The sequence below is a fragment of the Amyelois transitella genome, chromosome 13 (assembly GCF_032362555.1).
Source record: "Amyelois transitella isolate CPQ chromosome 13, ilAmyTran1.1, whole genome shotgun sequence".
NCBI classification, from domain to species: domain Eukaryota; kingdom Metazoa; phylum Arthropoda; class Insecta; order Lepidoptera; family Pyralidae; genus Amyelois; species Amyelois transitella.
The window spans coordinates 9063528-9082895 of NC_083516.1; the positions used below are offsets into that span (position 1 = coordinate 9063528).

General features: G+C 37.1%; 1 protein-coding gene across 1 annotated transcript in view; it reads right to left on the reverse strand.

Moving 5' to 3' along the window:
* The window catches only part of LOC106132886 (protein kinase C, brain isozyme), a 142905-nt gene that overhangs the window by 9899 nt on the left and 113638 nt on the right, over positions 1–19368 (reverse strand). The window contains exons 2-4 of the mRNA XM_013332447.2: positions 13927–13958; positions 13452–13534; positions 1968–2079 (exon numbers count right to left, since the gene is read on the reverse strand). Of these exons, the coding sequence (XP_013187901.1) occupies positions 1968–2079; positions 13452–13534; positions 13927–13958 (227 nt within the window). The remainder of the gene's footprint in view (positions 1–1967; positions 2080–13451; positions 13535–13926; positions 13959–19368) is intronic.

Below are 19368 nucleotides of genomic sequence, written 5' to 3' on the forward strand. Positions count from 1 at the left end.
ACTTGAAGAGAACTTGTTAGAAAGACGAAGAATAAATTAAGTTGGGGGAAACTTTTCAATATAAGAATTTTTAAGGCAAACGTGGAAAATTAACTGAAGTAAAAAATGGAACGTTGTGGATATTATTATGGAACAAGCTTTCTTAATAATGATATTTTTTGTCATTTATTTCGTCCTTTCTCTCAGGATCCTAACTAAATCATGAATATATTACTGAGCGTAGATTTTCAGTCAAAAATGTATGAAGTAAATTTTATTTAATAAAATATAACGTTTATAAACATTCCTTAGACTAAATTGTCTCTTGTGGAACTAACGACTTTGTCCTCCCATTGCCACATAAAACTATATGTAAAAACACATATTAATAAAAGACAAATTCTTAATTTTTTTCCTGCAAAGTATGTTCTTTCATCCGAACAATATGTGTGAAACAGACGAAGATTATAACAGCTTGTATAATGTAGTTCTATCAGACTTTGCATTTGTAGTATAATTTATGCATGACTGTTGCATTGGCGGTGTAATAAGCCATCTTTCATTTTCCATTAGTGGTACGCCCAGTGCTATTAAGATATTGAGTTTATGGAGAAAAATAGGATAGATAAATCCTTTTATTTCCATATCCATATTTTTGTTTATTTAGATCATCAAGATGGCAATGATTAGTACTATAAAGTTCTTGAACATAAATTAAAAAAAAAAACCGTAGTATTTGAGTGTCACAATTGACAAAGCCCGAATAACTTTCAAGAATAGAAATCGCAGATTTTGGTCTAAAGATCGCTATGTTAGTGAGACACTGGGCTGAATACGTGCTTGGAATATGCTAAAAGAATCCTGGATAGGAATTGCTTTTTTCTCCAAAAAGGACATAACAATTAAATATAATAACTAAAACATAATGAATACCTGCAACTATATATAAACGCTATAAACATAGCCTTTGTAAACACCACAACATTCCATTTATTGTGCAAGTTGAAACAATAGCATCAGCAGACAATTACAGTCTAGCTACTAATACGAGCAGAGCATGCTAAAGACACTTAAGAAACTCTTACAAACTCACGTCATATAAGTTCTAAAGCGCTACACACAATAGACTTCATGCTTCCAGAGATTTGTATTACAATAAGGTTCATAAGCATTTAATCTGCTGAGTTTCAAACACCGAGCTAAAGTTAATTAAATTTGTTTGACTTCCCGAGAATTTCTTAGATAAAGTAATTCAATACGTAACTGGGGTGATTCTAGACTTAGTTTCAATTTATTCTTGGACGTGCTGCAAGGATTCAGTGATGAAAGTCTTGGGCATTGGAAAACTAATATTGCCAATATTTTTTTGCCAATACTTTTTGACGAACACACATAGTGATGCCATATTGAATTTAGTACGTTTTTTTACCAACTAACGGGACAATATCGAGTGATTTGACCACATTCAGTGAATATTCAAGCACATCAGTTCCATATATATCTACGGGGACACCCCAGGAACTAGTTTCCTCGGCATCGTCACATGTCCATCAATCTAATGACATTTTATACCTCCGCATTTATATCCTTGGTGCGCGAGGCCATGTAGCATCGTACCACAATGATCACAAAACGTTGGAGCTAGGAACGTCCAGTTATTCCATTTGTGGGGCGCGTAGGCGGCCTTAGCAACAACAAATCATGATTAATATCAGACAAAAAATTTTAACGCCGCTGCTGTTTCGCTTCTTGCTTCGAAAATTTTGAAGTCTTCCGAAGAAAGGGACAATATAATTTAACTGATGTCATAAATGAAGAGTTAAATACTAATAGGAGTAAAATAACAACAAAGCATTAGCATAAACCACCACCGAAACAAATCTGAAAAAGAAGCGAGCACACATAAAGCTGTTAGAGATCCAAGCATTGTAGAAGGCGTATTAGCAGATTAAAGTAGAGGGTCTGCCGGTCTTCCTCAGTCGTTGTACCTTGACACTTGAGGCCCTGGTGGATGAGGCCGTACAGCAGCGACCCGCAGTGGTCGCAGAACGTCGGGGACGAGTATGTGTGATTGCGGAAGTTGTGCCGAGTGCGAGTGTCCTGTTGATAATGTATTTAGATGACATTGCATGCATATCTAAATAATTGGATGACACCATTTGCGTGCGTCGATTATGAACCATCAAATTAAATTTAAACATCTTAGGTGAAACATTATTTTCCAAATGAAACCCTAACGCTATTCGCCATTTGTTCAATTCTTTACATCTGGAATTTTTTGTGCAAGAGAAAACAAATACGAAATATTGTACAAAACACGTGGTAAACCCTGTTAATCCTTGTCACATCGATTCTTTCAGCGAGTTTTATTGGATCCAATAAATGTTACCTCCAAGAGATGTTTTCTTTACTCACAAAGGACTTACAGTGTCGCTTTCTACTTTTCAAATTGTGGTTCTACGTGCTGTCTCAGTGAACATTTATATTTGTAGCATTGTATATTTACCTACAGAATTTTTCGTACGTTATGTGCCGACAAATCTTTACATCAAAAGACTTATGCAAAGACTTAGTTAACAAAGCTTCTTTAAATCATTGTAGTTTTAGTTTTTATTTTAGGATTTATTTGATTTTAGGATATCATAATAATAATATCAGCGGAACTTTGTAGTTCGAGTTATTGGTTACTATACACTTTCCACTTGTATATCCACATTCATCTTTTCTTTTCTATAGACACATTTAATTTATTTCAAAATTATAACTTTCCATTTTCAAATACTGCATTTGAAAAAAATTCTTATAAGTATATTAACAATGCAGGAATTTAGTTTTAAAATAAATAACTTGAGATTATTGCATTTTAAATATACTACCTGTTTTGATTTCTGGAGAATAAAATTAATGACATCTAATGCAATGACTCTCAGATCCTAGAATGAGATATTTCATTACTCTCTTATTTGAGAGGACAATAACATTGGTAGAACTTGAAAGTTAATAATGTCAACCTAGAATTTTAATATATTTTTGTGTCTTCAATACCGTCAGTTAGCGGGAAATCTGTTATTTCCTACGAATTAGATCTATTTTATTTTACTTATATTTGTTCTCTGCGCACCAATAAACTGACTCTAAGCGTATACAATATAAGTCTAACAACCTTTTAAAGAGAAAAACTTCAAAAAAGTTGAATATTTTTTTATGAACGTACAAAATCTTAAATATAAAATTATCGTGTCACAATGTTCGTTCCCGTACTCCTCCGAAACGGCTTGACCTATTCTCATAAAATTTTGTGAGCATATTGAGTAGATCTGAGAATCGGCCCACATCTATTTTTCATACCCACAAAATTCAAAACTACGTTTGCCGGGACAGCTAGTATTAAACGTCTAACACGTGCCTATGAAGATCCCATAATTTTTACTAAGCACACTGGCCTAATTAACGTAGAGCCTTGTAAACATCGTCATTAGCTCTATAGACGTCGTAAAATCATGTTTTTCAATGTAATTAAAATGGAGTAGGTTCAACGCGGACTCATATTTGGCTAGATACCGCAACTGTGTAAAGTGATAAAATCCTATATTTTATATAGTAGTTATAGTATTTTTAAGTTATGTTCGAGATGTCCCATAATAATGAATTTGAGTTTAGGCCACTACAGTACATTTTCCAACTTTTGTTAATGACGATAATAAATGATAATGAGACCGTATCAAGCAGATTAAAGTAGTACCAATTTGCCATACGTTTTGACAAGTAAAGTACAGTGCCTGCAGAAAAACATGACCCTCTGTGGTTCCGGTTTGTATGAACATTGGTTAAGTCGCTTTGCAGATGACTGTACATACACACACGCGGGGTCTAGCTTCATCTATGTCTGAGATTCTCCCACTCACAATTAATACTCGTTTGTTGATTGTACCGTCATCAGCACATCAAGTTAACCAACATCCCTATGTTACAGCAATAAGAGTTAAAATTCAATAAATTTGATCAAGCTGACATGTCGTTTTATGTACAGCCTTACATCATGTCGGCACGCGAGTTATATGCAAAACAATTAATTTGAGGTCTAGTTAATTCTCATTAAGAGGAGTGCTTTGTTCTATATCATTAATTTAATCATTTGTATAACGTTCTGTTTGTGTATCTAAATGATTATCTTTTTGAGTATGCATTTAGCATAATTATTTAGATACTAACTGTTGCCCGCGAATTCGTTCGCCGTAATAGTTCACTGATAATCTCAGTAGCTGGCCATTTTGTAGTGTCACTTAGAGAAATGTGGGATTTATTTTTATATATCAGTTTTTAAGTTGAGACAAGCCTAAAACACCTCAGAAAACCGCATTAAAATCAGAGCAAAAGGTTTCGCGTGTTGCAAGTACAAACATACAAATAGAAATACTTAAAATCATAATTTTTGCGTTCTGTTGATTTTATGTCGACTTTTTGCTAAAATCTTTCAAGTACAGACATCGGTCAGTTACTGTTTTTTTTATATGTACGGATTATCTTTGCCGGCTTAGTTTCACAATTGCTTTCTAACTATATGCACGTAAAATGTACAACAGGAGGACTTAATGCCACGAGGCAAGGATATTAATGCCACAAAGCATGCTTACGCTAAACTATAGCATTGCGCTCAAGTTTCATAAACCTCCTCTTTCTTGCAAAATCTCTCTCCCACTTTCTCTCTCATATAATACAGGATTGTAATTTTCTGCTTGCACAAAATTTGTAGTAGCTTCCTTCGTTACACCAATCTGGCTTGAGAATTTTTAATGCACTACTTGTTTAAAACTTGTGAACTTTAGTCTCACAGAAAATTGTGATAGGGTCGCCAACTATGCAGACCAAACATCAAATAATAGGGAGAGTGCCAAGCCCATTATTATTTCAAGCCAATTACGACTTTAATAATAGTTAAAGTAAACACGTGCTGTACGTTCAGACGCGTCAAAATTTTACCTGCGTAAATTTTAATTTCCTTTTTGAGTAAATTCTAAGATTCTGGAAGAATTTGGCAACCCTAGCCATAAAGAAGTTCTATTCTACTCTGTGCAAACCACACGGCGTGGAACGAACTTTAGCATTCATAATAATAAGGTGTTCCTTAAGTCGGAAGAACAAAAGTGTTTAATGCTTTTGAAGCTTCATAAATGTCAGCTAATTATGGTCCAGCGAGTCGGAGGTCTCAAAAAAAACCAAAATTTAAAATACTAATTTATTAAAAGAATGAAATTACAAGTTATAATTACGACTAATTACAAGTAAGTGCATGGGTCGAAGTGTGAAGCCCAAGTGGCCGAGGCGTCCGGTCTCCGGGCGGGCGTCGAGGCTTGCACGTGCTGCTGCGTCGGCACTTTACTTCACTTGCGCAATTCATTGCATCGGTGCCGTGTGCAATGATGTGACAGGTCAGCGGTCTTCCTATAGGACAATCCCGTAACACCTCCACCCTTAGAAACGCAACTATTTTAGGTTCTTTAACGAAAATGTTGCGTTCGATATTCTGTTTGCAGGGCTTGGGATGCTGTATATAGTTGTGGATCTGGAAGTTTCTTCAGTCTTCGGGATATCGTCTGTGGTTCCAGGATTCTGTCTTCGGTTCATATATTTGCGGCTTAATATAACCGTAGCTGCGACTGCAGTGATGCTCAGCAATACATATAATGGTACTGTAGTGTGGTATAGGGATGCTGTATTCACTTCGTCCATTTCCATGGGTTTCTGGGATAAAACTCTATCTTGAATGTTCCGAAGCATCTTCAGGTCGATAGAATTAAGAGTTATCGCTGGCTGCGATGAGATGTGTAGGTCCGGGTTATCGGGGATGTTGAATATCTTGACGGGTTGTCCTTCGACGCGATCTTGAGAGTTGTAGATGGTGAAGTCATCTGTTTGAACTGAACACCGACGTGGAATAGTAATGAGATGGCTACGATGCAGAATTCGGTATTCATCTCGCTCACATGTAAATCGTACTTTGGTTGGCCGTGGAAGAGTTAGGATGTAATGTCTGTCATCCAACTTTTCTAGCGTCTCTCTTGTAAGATTGACGGTGATCTGCTGGCAGGAGTCGTCGATGGCCTGTCTGAAGATGAGTGTCTGGATACAGTCAGAATCCGATCTAATTTGCTGGTAAGTTGTTGGTTGACATAGGTATCGAGATTGTATCTTCGGGCATTCTGCCTCTATGTACATGTACTCTTTACCGTTGGTTGCTAGTAAAGGATGAGGGGGTATTAGGATTTGGTTATATTGGTTGGGTACTATAGGTAATTTATAAAGATCATAGGTTTCTGTTGAAAGTATTGGAAACTTGAAAACTATAACTATTTGTCTATTCATATAATATGAACCTGCCTGTATGATATTATAATAGTCTCTTAAATCTATATCTAATAATTGTTCGTTATTATATAATTCCTTAAGTTTTCTAATAATCTTACTTAAAATGTCGACTCTTAACATCGAGTGATGGACACTTGATGTACGAGTGAACGCCAATATATCTTCTATTCTGCGTAATTCGTTTGAGAGTTCATCTATATTATTGGTGACGATCGATAAGAACTGAGCTAACTTAGCGTATTTTATCAGATTGCTATTCTTATGGATCTCGTCGTCTAGAAGAATATTCAATGTATGGTTAAGTTTCTTTTGATTTTCTACTAGACTAACTAATACACTCGCATGATGAGCCATCCACTCCTTATTTAAGCTAACGTGGGTATTATAGTTACTAGCTAATTTCTTTTGATTGGTTTCAAGAGATTCAATGGCCTTATTATAGTTTATAGCGTCTGTATAATCTAAATTTCCTGTTATACTTTTTATCATAGACCCTAGACCATCTACGAGACCTCTTCGTAAACGATGGGGTTCTAGACTGTCCAGTTCGTATGTTGTTTTATTTAATTTGTTACTTAAGTAATCTACCTGGTGTTCAAATATTTGATAAGTATCATTAGGTAATCTAACTTTTAGTTCTACGATTTGGTGTTTAACAAGTTCAATATGTTTCTCAATGCTACTAAGCTCAATGTATTGTAGGAAGGAGTGGTCATGTGTTACTAGTCTAGTAGGTCCCAATTTGAAGGGCAAAAGTCCAGGTCCGTCTTCCAGGCTGTCAACTTGAACTTCTTGCGCTCGTGTCACGGTCAGAGTTAGGAGTAACCTGCAACAATTTTGCTGACTTGGGAATTCTTTTCAGTCTAACTTTTGCAATTGGGCCGCGCTTTTTAGAAGTATAGATATGGATCGGCAAATCCGCCAATACAGTATCTTGGGTATATCTTGGGGCTATCTTTTGCCTACTGGCTGAAGGGTTGGTTATAAAAACTTGTTGTTGGGGTTGGTATTCTATTTCCGGCTCGCGATTTTTATTTCGGTTCTCTATAATAGCCTCACGTTCAACGGTGGTAGAGTCATGTATTAGTTCGTACACTGTCTTCATTCGGTCTTTGTGTGTTTGTAGGTACTGTTGCATTAAGTGTCCAGTAACATCTATGTCTATGGGATCTCGGGGGTTAAAGTGGCCATTTATTAGATCATATGGTCTACACTTAGTAAAACTATGTACGGAACTATTGTAAGCTATGAGAGCATAAGGCATTAGATTAACAATGGGCTCTGTTTTTTGTTGGATACTAAGAATACGGAGATGTTCAAGAAGGGTAGAATGGAATCGTTCTATGTTGCCATTATCACTAGGTGTATGGGCCAAGGTCTTGTGGTGTGTTATTTTATGTAATCTTACGAACTCTGAAAACATTTGGTTATTAAACTCTGGTCCCTGGTCGGTGACTATTGTTAAGGGAAGTCCATGATGGGTACAGAATGTTAGGAGCCCTTGTAGGATGCTGAGTGCTGTACCATCCCTAAGGATGTATGCCTGTGCATATTTCGAGAAAACGTCAATGAAAGTTAGATATTTCTCGTTTTGGGCAGTGAAAAGATCCATATGGACTACTTCGAAGGGCTTAGACACAGGTGGGACAAGATTAAATTGTGGCTTAACGGGGTTTCTGTCATATTTAGCCTGCCCGCATATGGTACATTCTCCTATAAATTTTGCGATGTGTTCTTTCATCTTGGGCCAAAAGTAGCGATGAGAAAGGGACAAGAAACATTCATTTATACCACGATGGTTAGTTTTGCCATTGTGATAGTTGCTGATTATTTCTTGTTGCCTCAAGTACTGTTTGACATTCTCTATTTCACTTTTACAAAGTACAAGGTTCATAGCTGAATTTTTGAAATTATTTTGAATGATAGGTATGATTGAATACATCGCAAGTGGGGGGTTTAACAACATACCAGTCTTAACTTTAGGATTTACATATTCTTTGACTGTATTAATAACTTCTTGTTCTAAATTTGATTCTGAAATCTGTACTGAAACTCGGGTATGTGTATCAAATGGTTTAGTTACGACAGGTCGCTTTTTTACGTCACCTACGATAGTTATGACGAGCTGTCGGTGAAATTTATTAAGGGGTTCATCGGTAATGGGGACTTCTAATATCGGGTTCTCCTCACTGGTATGTACCGTGGCTGTTGTGGAACCCTGTAATGTCTGTGGTTTTTCTGATGGATTACCTATTATGGACTGTAGGTCGTCTAACAATTGGTCTAATTCTTCATTGTGAATTTCTACCCTAGACAGTGCGTCGGCGTTCGTATTGCTTTTGCCTTTTTTGTATATGACACTGAAATCGTACTCGCTTAATTTCAGTTTCCATCTTGTAAGCCGAGAATTGGGTTCACGCAGACTCATTAGCCACTGGAGTGGTTTATGATCTGTTAACACCTTAAATTTTCTACCAAACAAGTATGGCCTGAAATACTTGGTGGCCCAAACTATGGCTAATAGCTCTTTCTCTATTGTGCTATAGTTGGTCTCACTGGTATTAAGAGTACGAGACGCGTAGGATATAGGTTTGTCGGAACCTATGGGCCCTTGAGATAATATGGCTCCGATTGCGAAGTTACTTGCGTCTGTAGTCAGTATGAATTCTTTTTCAAAGTCAGGGTATTTAAGTATGGGGTCATTTGTCAGTAAGCTTTTACATGTCTCAAAACACTTAACGTAAGCCGGATTATCAATTGATATTCTCTGACCTTTCTTAAGACAGTGGGTCATTGGCTTGGTTATACGGGCAAAATCTGGTATGAATTTTCGGTAGTAACCGAGGAGGCCTAAAAATTGTTTGATTTCCTTACTGGTTTTGGGGATTGGATATTTAACTATTGCGGATATTTTATCGGGATTTGGCTTGATACCGTCACGAGTTATGACGTGACCTAAATAGGCAGTCTCAAGCTTGAGGAACTCTGACTTGTCCATTTGTACTTTGAAGTTAGATTCCCTGAGTCTCTGAAAAACCTTTTCAAGGTTAAGGATGTGCTCTTGGAGAGAAGTACTAAAGACTATTATGTCGTCCAAGTATACCAGGCATATTTCATTTTGAAGGCCTCTAAGGACATTGTCCATCACTCTTTGAAAGGTTGATGGCGCATTTTTTAATCCCATCGGCATCCGAAGGAATTCAAAGTGCCCGTGCTCTACATTGAAGGCTGTTTTAGGTATATCTTGTGGATTCATTTCGCATTGATAAAATCCGGACGCCAAATCAAGTGTAGTGAAGTATTGACACTTTCCTAGCTTGTCAAGTACGTCATTGATGTTCGGTATAGGGTACTTGTCGTCAATAGTCTTTTCGTTTAGTTTACGAAAATCGACAACTAAACGCCATTTTTGTTTGCCGGATGCATCTAATTTCTTGGGAACTACCCAGATGGGGGAGCTCCATGCAGACTCCGAGGGCCTTATTATTCCCTGATCTAACATTTTTTGAATTTGATCACGGACTTCTTGTCTGTGTATAAAGGGATACCTGTGGCTTTTAGTGTAGATCGGTACCTCATCCGTGGTTTTAATAGAATGTTTAACTTGGTTGGTGAATGTCAAGGCTTCACCATCAATATAAAATATATCTGAGTATTGTGAGCAAAGCTGTAGTAGGTTGGCTTTCTCTTCTGCGTTGAGGTGGTCTGTACGTAGACGCGACAGAACCTCTTGGGTTCGCTTAGACATGGGCTGCTGATCTATGCTAGCACTATCGACATTGAACAGTTCGGCATTCGCGGGTCTATCCAAAGATAATATAACATCGTGATCGGATGGGTTTTCAATTTCTATCACACCGCGATTGTTCTTAACTGAGGTTATACATTCATGAATTAGGCAGTTACACAATACTTGTTCCGGTATATAAGCATCACCGTCCCCTACATTGATAGGAAGTCTAAGTAACTTAGAAGATTTAGCTGGTATGATATCCTCGTAGAGGTTAACGTTGCGCGAGTTATACATTTTGATAGGGTTGGACGCGTTGCTAGTTACTATTATTAAGTCTTTAAGATCAAGTTTGGCTTCCCATTGGGTGAGCAAATCTAACCCTATTAATCCATCAAAGAACTCGTGAAAGTCATAAAGGAATAATGTAATGTCATTATCACAATTGAATTCTTGGAAACACGGTAAAGTTATAGAATGATCACTTTTAGAAGTACCGTGTATATTAGTTATTTGAAAGGGGTCATAATTCAATTGCACATGAGGGTAGTATTTCTTTGCTGCAATGGGACTAAGGAAAGATTGGTTTGCGCCAGTGTCCAATAGAAGTTTAAGAGGGGGATCAGTTATCTGCACATAGGGTAACTGTCGTTGTGTTTGCAGATTAACTTCTATTTTAACTTTTTTGTAAGGCTGGCTATCTGAAAATCCTCAGCTTGGCTAGACGATGGCTGGGGAAGGTTATCTGTCTGTCCATTATAAGTCACTTCCGATATACTCGGTCCTTGTCCAGTATACAGGTTTTCGTCAAAAACATTATAGTTAGTCCTGTCGTAGTCAATAGGTTCAACGTAGTTATAGTTATTATAGTCACTATAGTCTGGTTCGTAATACACGGGGTAGTAATTATAATCAGAATCATAAGCATAACACTCGTTCAGATTCACATCTCGAGATTTGAAATAATTTGTGGGAGGCGGATTGCCATGTTTGGTCCAGTCATGGCCACTAGGTGGTAAAACTCTTGGTGTAAAATGATTAACGCCGCTCATAGGGCGAGGACCGGCATTATTATTAAAATTTCGATTTGGTAATCTGAACATATTACTATTGGCATTATAATTTCGAGGTGGTGCTGCGAACATCTGTTGGGTGCGTGTAGGCATGCGAGGTGTAGTTTGATTGAGTTGGAATTGTGCATTAGGTTTAGGTTGATAATTATTAAAATTCTGACGAGGTGGAAATTGTGTCATAGGACCAAAGGTGAAAGGTTTAGGTATTTGAGGTAGTTGAGTTTGTGGCGATGGCGTTGGTGTCTGTACAGGTTTAGAGGCGGATGACCCTTGTAAGTTTTTAGGGAGTCCTTCATTACGTTGCTGTAAATACATAGTATTTAACTCCTCCTGAACAAACTCCAATGCTTTCTCCATGCTCTCTGGACGCATGCACCTTATACGAGATCCCAAAGGTTCTTTGAGTCCGCGAACAAAAGCCTGCATTGTCAATTTTTTATACAGGTCTCTCTTAGCAGTTACGGTCGTGGGGATGCTTTCGTGTAAGGTTACAAACGTCATTATAGTGCTAAACAATGTCTGACACCTATCGTAGAACTCTTGAGGAGAGCTATTACCTTGAACTTGCATAGCTAGATCGTTATACAAAGTGGTCTCATCTCTTTGGTCACTGAAATTATTAATAAGATGGTTTCTGATACCTAACCAATCGGATGGAATACCATTCGCATTTATAGTCAATGCGGCATTGCCCTTTATCTTGTTTAGTATGCCGTTAATCAAGAACAGATTGGTGAGGTGGTTATCCTCCGTCCAATAGGCTCCTACAATCTGATCGCATAATTGTATAAAGCGAGGCAGTGTATGAGGATTGCCATCAAAGTCAGGCGCCAATCGAAGGGCCTTAATTATAGTGTCAGGTTCAACATGCCCAGTGGACGGCTGTCCTAATGGTATTTGCTGCTGAGCCATTTCTACGCTATTACTATCTAAATCTAATGAATCTAACTCTCTATTACTATCAATAAAAGTGTCTCTAGCCTGCCTGGATGCAGAGCTATGAGGTAATTTACGAGGGTGAAAAATTTTGGAAGTTTACTACACTAGGAAATTAGGAAATAGGGAAAGCAACACCACGAATAAATTGTAGCGTACTTACAGTATCATGTCTCGATACCTGGTCCTTCTTGAGTGATATCGAAGATCGGATATCTCCTCCGCCCTCAGCTCGACGAGTAGAGATGAGTAGGTCAGCTCGACGAAGGTTCGAGAACCAGCTAGTCACGCGGGACTCGGGCTGAATTCCAGCGGAAATCTTGATCGCGATCGCGCACGCCTAGCTCGAGCCTACTACCAAGACTGCGCCAATTATGGTCCAGCGAGTCGGAGGTCTCAAAAAAAACCAAAATTTAAAATACTAATTTATTAAAAGAATGAAATTACAAGTTATAATTACGACTAATTACAAGTAAGTGCATGGGTCGAAGTGTGAAGCCCAAGTGGCCGAGGCGTCCGGTCTCCGGGCGGGCGTCGAGGCTTGCACGTGCTGCTGCGTCGGCACTTTACTTCACTTGCGCAATTCATTGCATCGGTGCCGTGTGCAATGATGTGACAGGTCAGCGGTCTTCCTATAGGACAATCCCGTAACAAGCTTGATATTTGAGTGTACTTTGATGTTGTACAAGTAATAAGCATACAAACATACTTACATACACACATATAGGAGTACAATAAGTCGCCTATGGAAGTCCTCTTAATTTTGGAGCGAACTTCGCGTTATGTCAATTTGCATTTTAATTACTTCGCAACTTTATATTTGTGTGTTATTTAATGATGTCAACGTATTTGCTTTTAAATGATGTAAACATGTTATTGCCAAATTGAGGAATGACGACCATTGTGGCGTAATGTTTAATTAGAACAGCTTGCATTATTGGGGCCTAAGATTCGATCAGCCCATACAAATATTGGTTGTACCTATATTCCTTGGAAGTTCAGGGAGTACTGTGTTAGTTCGTTAATGCCTGTGTTCATAGGATCCAAAATATAGAGCTTTGATTATATTTGTCTTATCAATTGTCCAGAAGAAAAACACCTAAAATTTAATTTAAAATTAAAAAGGCTCTTTATTTAAATAGCTAATGAGCCTGACTAGGATAAAACCTAAACCATCTTAGGTTCATGACTCTAAATCCTTTGAGACCTTTTCTTATTTTTCTTTTCATACATACAAAACAATCTCAAAAAACTAAAATGTGTAAATTTATTCCTTCGTTCTTCGGGCTGGTGATGTTGTCGCCCTGACATGAAATTTAATGAATAGGATGGTACATATGACAATGACAAGAAATATGAGTACATACGTCTGAATCTGCCCCTTTGTCGGCGCCGGGACACGTGAAGGTGACGTACTCGTGGCATCTCTTGTGCACCACGAAGCTGCATACTGTGAAAATACGAGTAAAAATCGTTAAAATTTAAAACGACCCAAAACAAAAAATATGACCATAGACGTACATATGTTTAAATAATAACCAGGTCCAGCACCTACCTTAAGAATATTATGAATCGGGCTTGGACAACCAGACTAGTCTGTGGTGGGGATTAGATAAATTTGAAATTAAGACCAGGGTAACTTAACTAGTCTACTTGCCCACTCGACCCTTCTTATTCCTACAGATTTCTGTTTATACTGATAACATTTTTCAGCTTACTTGAACTGATATAAAGTCAAATTCAAGTTCCTCGATGTGTCATTCTGACTTCCACTAGATCGCAGAGTGTCTGAGATCATCAGAATGAGAATGATGATGAAGAAAATACCGCGTGTCCACTTACCTTGACACTGGAATCCTTGTTTTCCAAAGCCCCTGAAACAATTAAAAAAAAATCATTAAAATTCTGTTTACAAGTAATAAAATTACCGAATACACTCTCCTTTTTTACAATATATCGCATTTGTAATAACATCATAATATATCAGTTCCTCGTCTATGCAGAGGTCAGATTCAAGGACCGCCTTAAAAAAGAGTTGGCACGGTTGACTTGTATGTATGTATGTTTTTCCGCGATTATCTCGCGTTTCACTGGACCGATTTTGATGCGGTTTTCAGGAAAGTGTTTGTTACACTTAGGAGCAGGTTTTAGAAATTTTATCGAAAAAGAAGGACTTCGATTAGCAACAGTTTTCTTTTTACAAAAGTTATTCTTTACATTACTCCATCATATTAGTATAGAAAGAATGCTATGATCCAATAATGGTAACAGTGTTATTTAGTTTTATAGTGAAGTTAGTATTCTCAGATTGAATTGGTACCAACTGGGACCAATTCAATCTGAGTGATTTGCTCATGTTTATTTATTTATTCAATTGCAGTTAACAGAAACAGCGATGGGAATGTAATTCGGGCAGTGGATCAGAGTGGAATTGGGTACTGCGTCCAATTTATCATCCCAGTGGGCTGCCGAGGAGGTGCGAACAATCATAAAATGGAGGATGCGGTAAAGCTTACACCATCAAAGTCACTTTCCACATGTAACAACATAAAAATAATAGAAAAACATAAATTTTAGTATCAATTTGGGCACATTGGTTTTGTCTTAACTTGTCTATAGATATAGAATAAAGGATGTAAGAGAACTTTAAAAAGGTTTTATGTGTTTTTATAGTTTGCCAAATAATTTTATTTCTTCTTGGATTGCATGGCAGAATTGTACCTAGTACGATTATTAAATTATACTTTTAGCTTGCAGTTGTTGCCTGTAATAAATATACATAATAAATTCACTATTATAAAGAATCTAAGTACCTCATCCACTTCAAAATAATTCGCGAACCACACTGAATCGGAAACGTCGAGATTGGCCGGCCCGGAGAGGGCCTACGTGCCTGTGACGTCACACGTTAGTACTTTTAACATCGGTACATACATAAATCACTTTCTCGGAGGGGTAGGCAGAGACTACATCTTTCCACTTGTCACGATCCCTGCATACTTCTTTCGTTTCATCCACACCACTGACGAAGTTGCGTGAAGAGACTTATACATATATGTAACATTGATACATGTGCAATATTTGTACTCTCGTCAGTCAGCTTGAATAATCGTAAGGTTGGTAAAATTATGGACCAGTGGAGCGATTTGTCCAGATATCATGTGAAAATCCTCGTTAGTTGGTAAAATCGGAACGTTAGTAGAGACATGGGCTGGTGGAGGCATTTGTCATATCTGCTGAATTTCTATCATCTGAAAACAGCTACTGAACATTGAAAGTTGACTCAGTCGCAGTGGAGGAGACTTTATCATTATATAGTCTTAAAAGTTTTGGAACGCGGCAGAGCTAGTAAAAAGTGCAGTCAATAACATGAACACAAAGACGGAGATAAAAAAAAGTAAATGGAAACTTATTGCAGGTTGATAATTAATTGTGAGACAATAACACTGTTGAGTAATATCTTTTAAGCATAACATAAATGCTATTAATTCCTACTAATATCCTAAAGTTTGTAAGAATGTGTTTTTGTGTTTATTATTCTTTCGCGCAAGAACTAGTGAACGGATTTATCATAAAAGTTTACAATTATATAGATTTGCTAGTGACGACCGGTCTCAGAAATCCACAATTTATAGATACCTCTATAGATATCTCGTACTGGAACTGGAGTTACAGTTGAATGCTATATACAAAGGTCGATATAAGGGTAGGGACAGACCACATCGAATTCAATCGAAATGCAGCAGCTATCGCAATTAGTACTCGGAGGTCTGCCAACGTGTATTGACTAGCCACGGACCATAGATAATATCAAAGTTAGATCTTAGTTATGAATCTCAGAATGAGTAAGATTTGACGAAGCAAGGTTACGCCTATTCGTTCGACGACAACGACATACACTTTGCCAACGTCGCTTTATTTATTTTTACTGCCAAAGCAGGATAATTTGTTTTATCATCTGTCATTTAATATGGGACGAAAACTATCGCTGTCCCGTTTCATGTCATAATAAAAAGCGAAACAGCGGTAGTATTGCGCGCGATTAAAGGCAGCATCATAGTCATATAGACATCGGCGGATCCTGGGCTCCTTTCTAGAAATGTAAACAACGCCAGGCGAATGATGAACTTAATTTTTTTGTTAAAACTATAGATTCATGCGTTTAATTTTTGATGCCCTAATACCCAGTACTTTTGTATATTACGCTTTATCTAGAGTCGTAAGTAACTACTAATCAGACTTCCGCCTACAAACTATATTATCCTTATTTCCATCATACAAAAGTAACAAATTTCACGTCAAATGTCAAAATGTCCGCCTTCTTACAAAACGTTATGTGTTACGCCTAACTTTCATTTGATTCTACTCATCTTTGCAAAGTGGCCAAAATTAGATCTCAACATTCTGATATTCAGCATCTCTTCCGTGAATATAAAAGGATTTATATTTATAAAGTAAAATGCAAGATATTCGGAATTTTGTGTCAGATTTGCAACTTTCATGATAGGAATCAAGCAACATAACTCATTCAAGATCATAAATATCATTTTCACTGAGGTAGAAAACAGCAGCTTATCAGGATTTTTCAATAAAACGCAAAAATTTATTGTTGAAACGAAATATACAAATACATATACTTACTGCATTAGTTTTTGAGAAAAATAAACTTTTTGCACGATTTTCGAGGCGTTAGTCAGAAAATATATGTATACTTACAACACTTAGTATTACCAGGTTTAGATTTTCTGTCAGTCACTCCCTCAACCAATATTAACGCGAGTTTTATATATATTTATGACTGATTGGCAACTGTGCCATTACTATAAAAACTACGTCTATAAAGCCTAGTTTTCCAGTAGAACTTCTGTATAAATGGTATATTTTACAATTAATTTAAGCTGAAACTTTGACAAGACATTTGTTATCTATAAGATAGTTGGTCAATGGTCAGCTTACGTGTGCCGCATAACGGTCTACTGCAATTTCAGAAGAGGGCCATTTCCAAGATATAGTACCTACAGGCAGAAATCGTACTGTAATTATGTGGCCAATTTGTATTAAAACCGGTACTTTCAAAGGTCATTCATATACTCCTTATTTTCTAGCTTAGTAATTAAAATATCTTTTATAAGTATCTATAGTTTCTAACAGGACTGAAAGCCCAAGATTTAGGCTTAAGCTTAAGCTTGTTTGGACAAGGCATGTCTGACAGATATATTTCATTCGTCCGGTGAAAATGCTGCAGTGTAATTTGTTCCGCCGCTTCTTCAACACGTGCTCTTTAGAAGTGGTAGCAGATATAATATAAATTCAAGATTGATGATTTGGCTTCAATTAGTGATACCTTGTATACACACATACAATTTTGAAAATAATACATACATACATACATAAAATCACGCCTCATTTTTAAATTATGTAATTTTAAATTTGAAAATAAATCTTTTCTTTTCTATTTCTGTATGTAATTATCTACGTTCAAATGGGATAGTATGATAATGTCATATCTAGAGTACCTAAGTATACGATTGTTCCACATAACGAGATGTTAGGTAACCCTTGAAAGTTGTGGGTGTTGAACATTTGTACTGTGTATTTGTGAAGCGAAATGCCAAAGTTTAAGATAATAACGTAAAGAGGTCCAGGAGGTCGGGGTAGTTTAGTTAACTTATACATACATACATACATATATATTACATACATACACACGTCTTTATTCCTTACAAGGTAGACAGAGGTTTTTTTTTTTAGACAAATTACACATAGGTATTGAGTTAGCCTCGAAGTAAGTTCGAGACTTGTGTTACAAGATACTAACTCAACGATACTATATTTTATAATAAATACTTACTTATATAAATAAACATCAAAGACCCAGGCCAATCAGAAAATGTTCTTTTCTCATTATGCCCTGGCCAGGATTCGAACCCGGGACCTCCGGTGTCACAGACAAGCGTACTACCGTTGCGCCACAGAGGCCGTCATAGTCATAGTTCAACGTTATAGTTAACGTGACCATTTTTTTTGCGTCAGCGCGGGACGCTTTCAGAATTTTGTACATAAGTTAATAAAAATAATATACTATATACTTAATATATAAGTTAATTATGAATAATTATCTATACATATAATAAAACAGTAAAAATATTTTGTCTGCACATTTAGTATTTTTGACTGACTGTTCTCATCAGCGAGATTTGAGTGCAATGTTGATATAAGTATAAAAATTTAGTTTGTTTGCAAAAGCGGGACATTTTTGCTCTCGCTTGGGACAGCGGGACAGGACAGGCAGCCTGAAAGCGGGACAATCCCGCCGAAAGCGGGACGTATGGTCACTTTAGTTATAGTTCATTCATTAACCTCCTCCTGTTGGTCCCGGTTGCATCCTCACCTCTCTGGAGAGGAGCCAGCAGTCTGCCTGTAACTATGATCCTGAATTTTATGAGTCAGGTTTATACACGAAGCGACTCCTGACCTGACTTCTGACTTAGGTCTATGAATATGTTTAGCCTTATGTATATAACTGTCGTTGTTAAAATATTAACTTTATTGCATAAAGCAAAATATAAATAACAAATGCCAGTGTCGTGTGGTTCCCGGCACCAATAAAAACAAGAATAGGACCACTCCATCTTTCTCCCATCAGGTTTATAAACTTGGGATTCTTCTTTTAGACGATGGGCTAGCAACCTGTCACTAATCTCAATTCTATCGTAAAGCCAAATAGCTGAACGTGGCCTATCAGTCTGTTCAAGACTGTTGGCTCTGTCTACCCCGCAAGGGATATAGACGTGATTATATATATGTATGTATACACTAACAGATAGTAGGACTACGTATTTACCTATTTGAAATCTTGACATAACAGAGTAATGATAAGGCGCGGGCGGACTTCAAAACTAATCGAGACTAATATTATTTTGGAGGCGGTCTTAACTGGAATGTTCTGTGCAAAACATCCTACTCGTTAATAACATTACATTATACAACCTCATCGTAACCTTTCACATGACATTTGTTAGATGCGTGGGAGTCAAATTAGCAATTAATCAAAGAGAATTAACGGGACTTATAGCAATTCGAGGACAAAAAGAATTCTGGGCAAAGCGTGTACAGAATGCATGTACAGAAATGGCTCTTAATTTAGTTTAAATTCACACAAAAATGAGGCGAAAAACATGAGTAAATAACTTTAATGTACATTTAAGTTATGAGTAGGAGACTAGTCCATTTCTTTCCTATGGATGTCGTAAAAGGCGACTAAGGGATAGGCTTACAAACTTG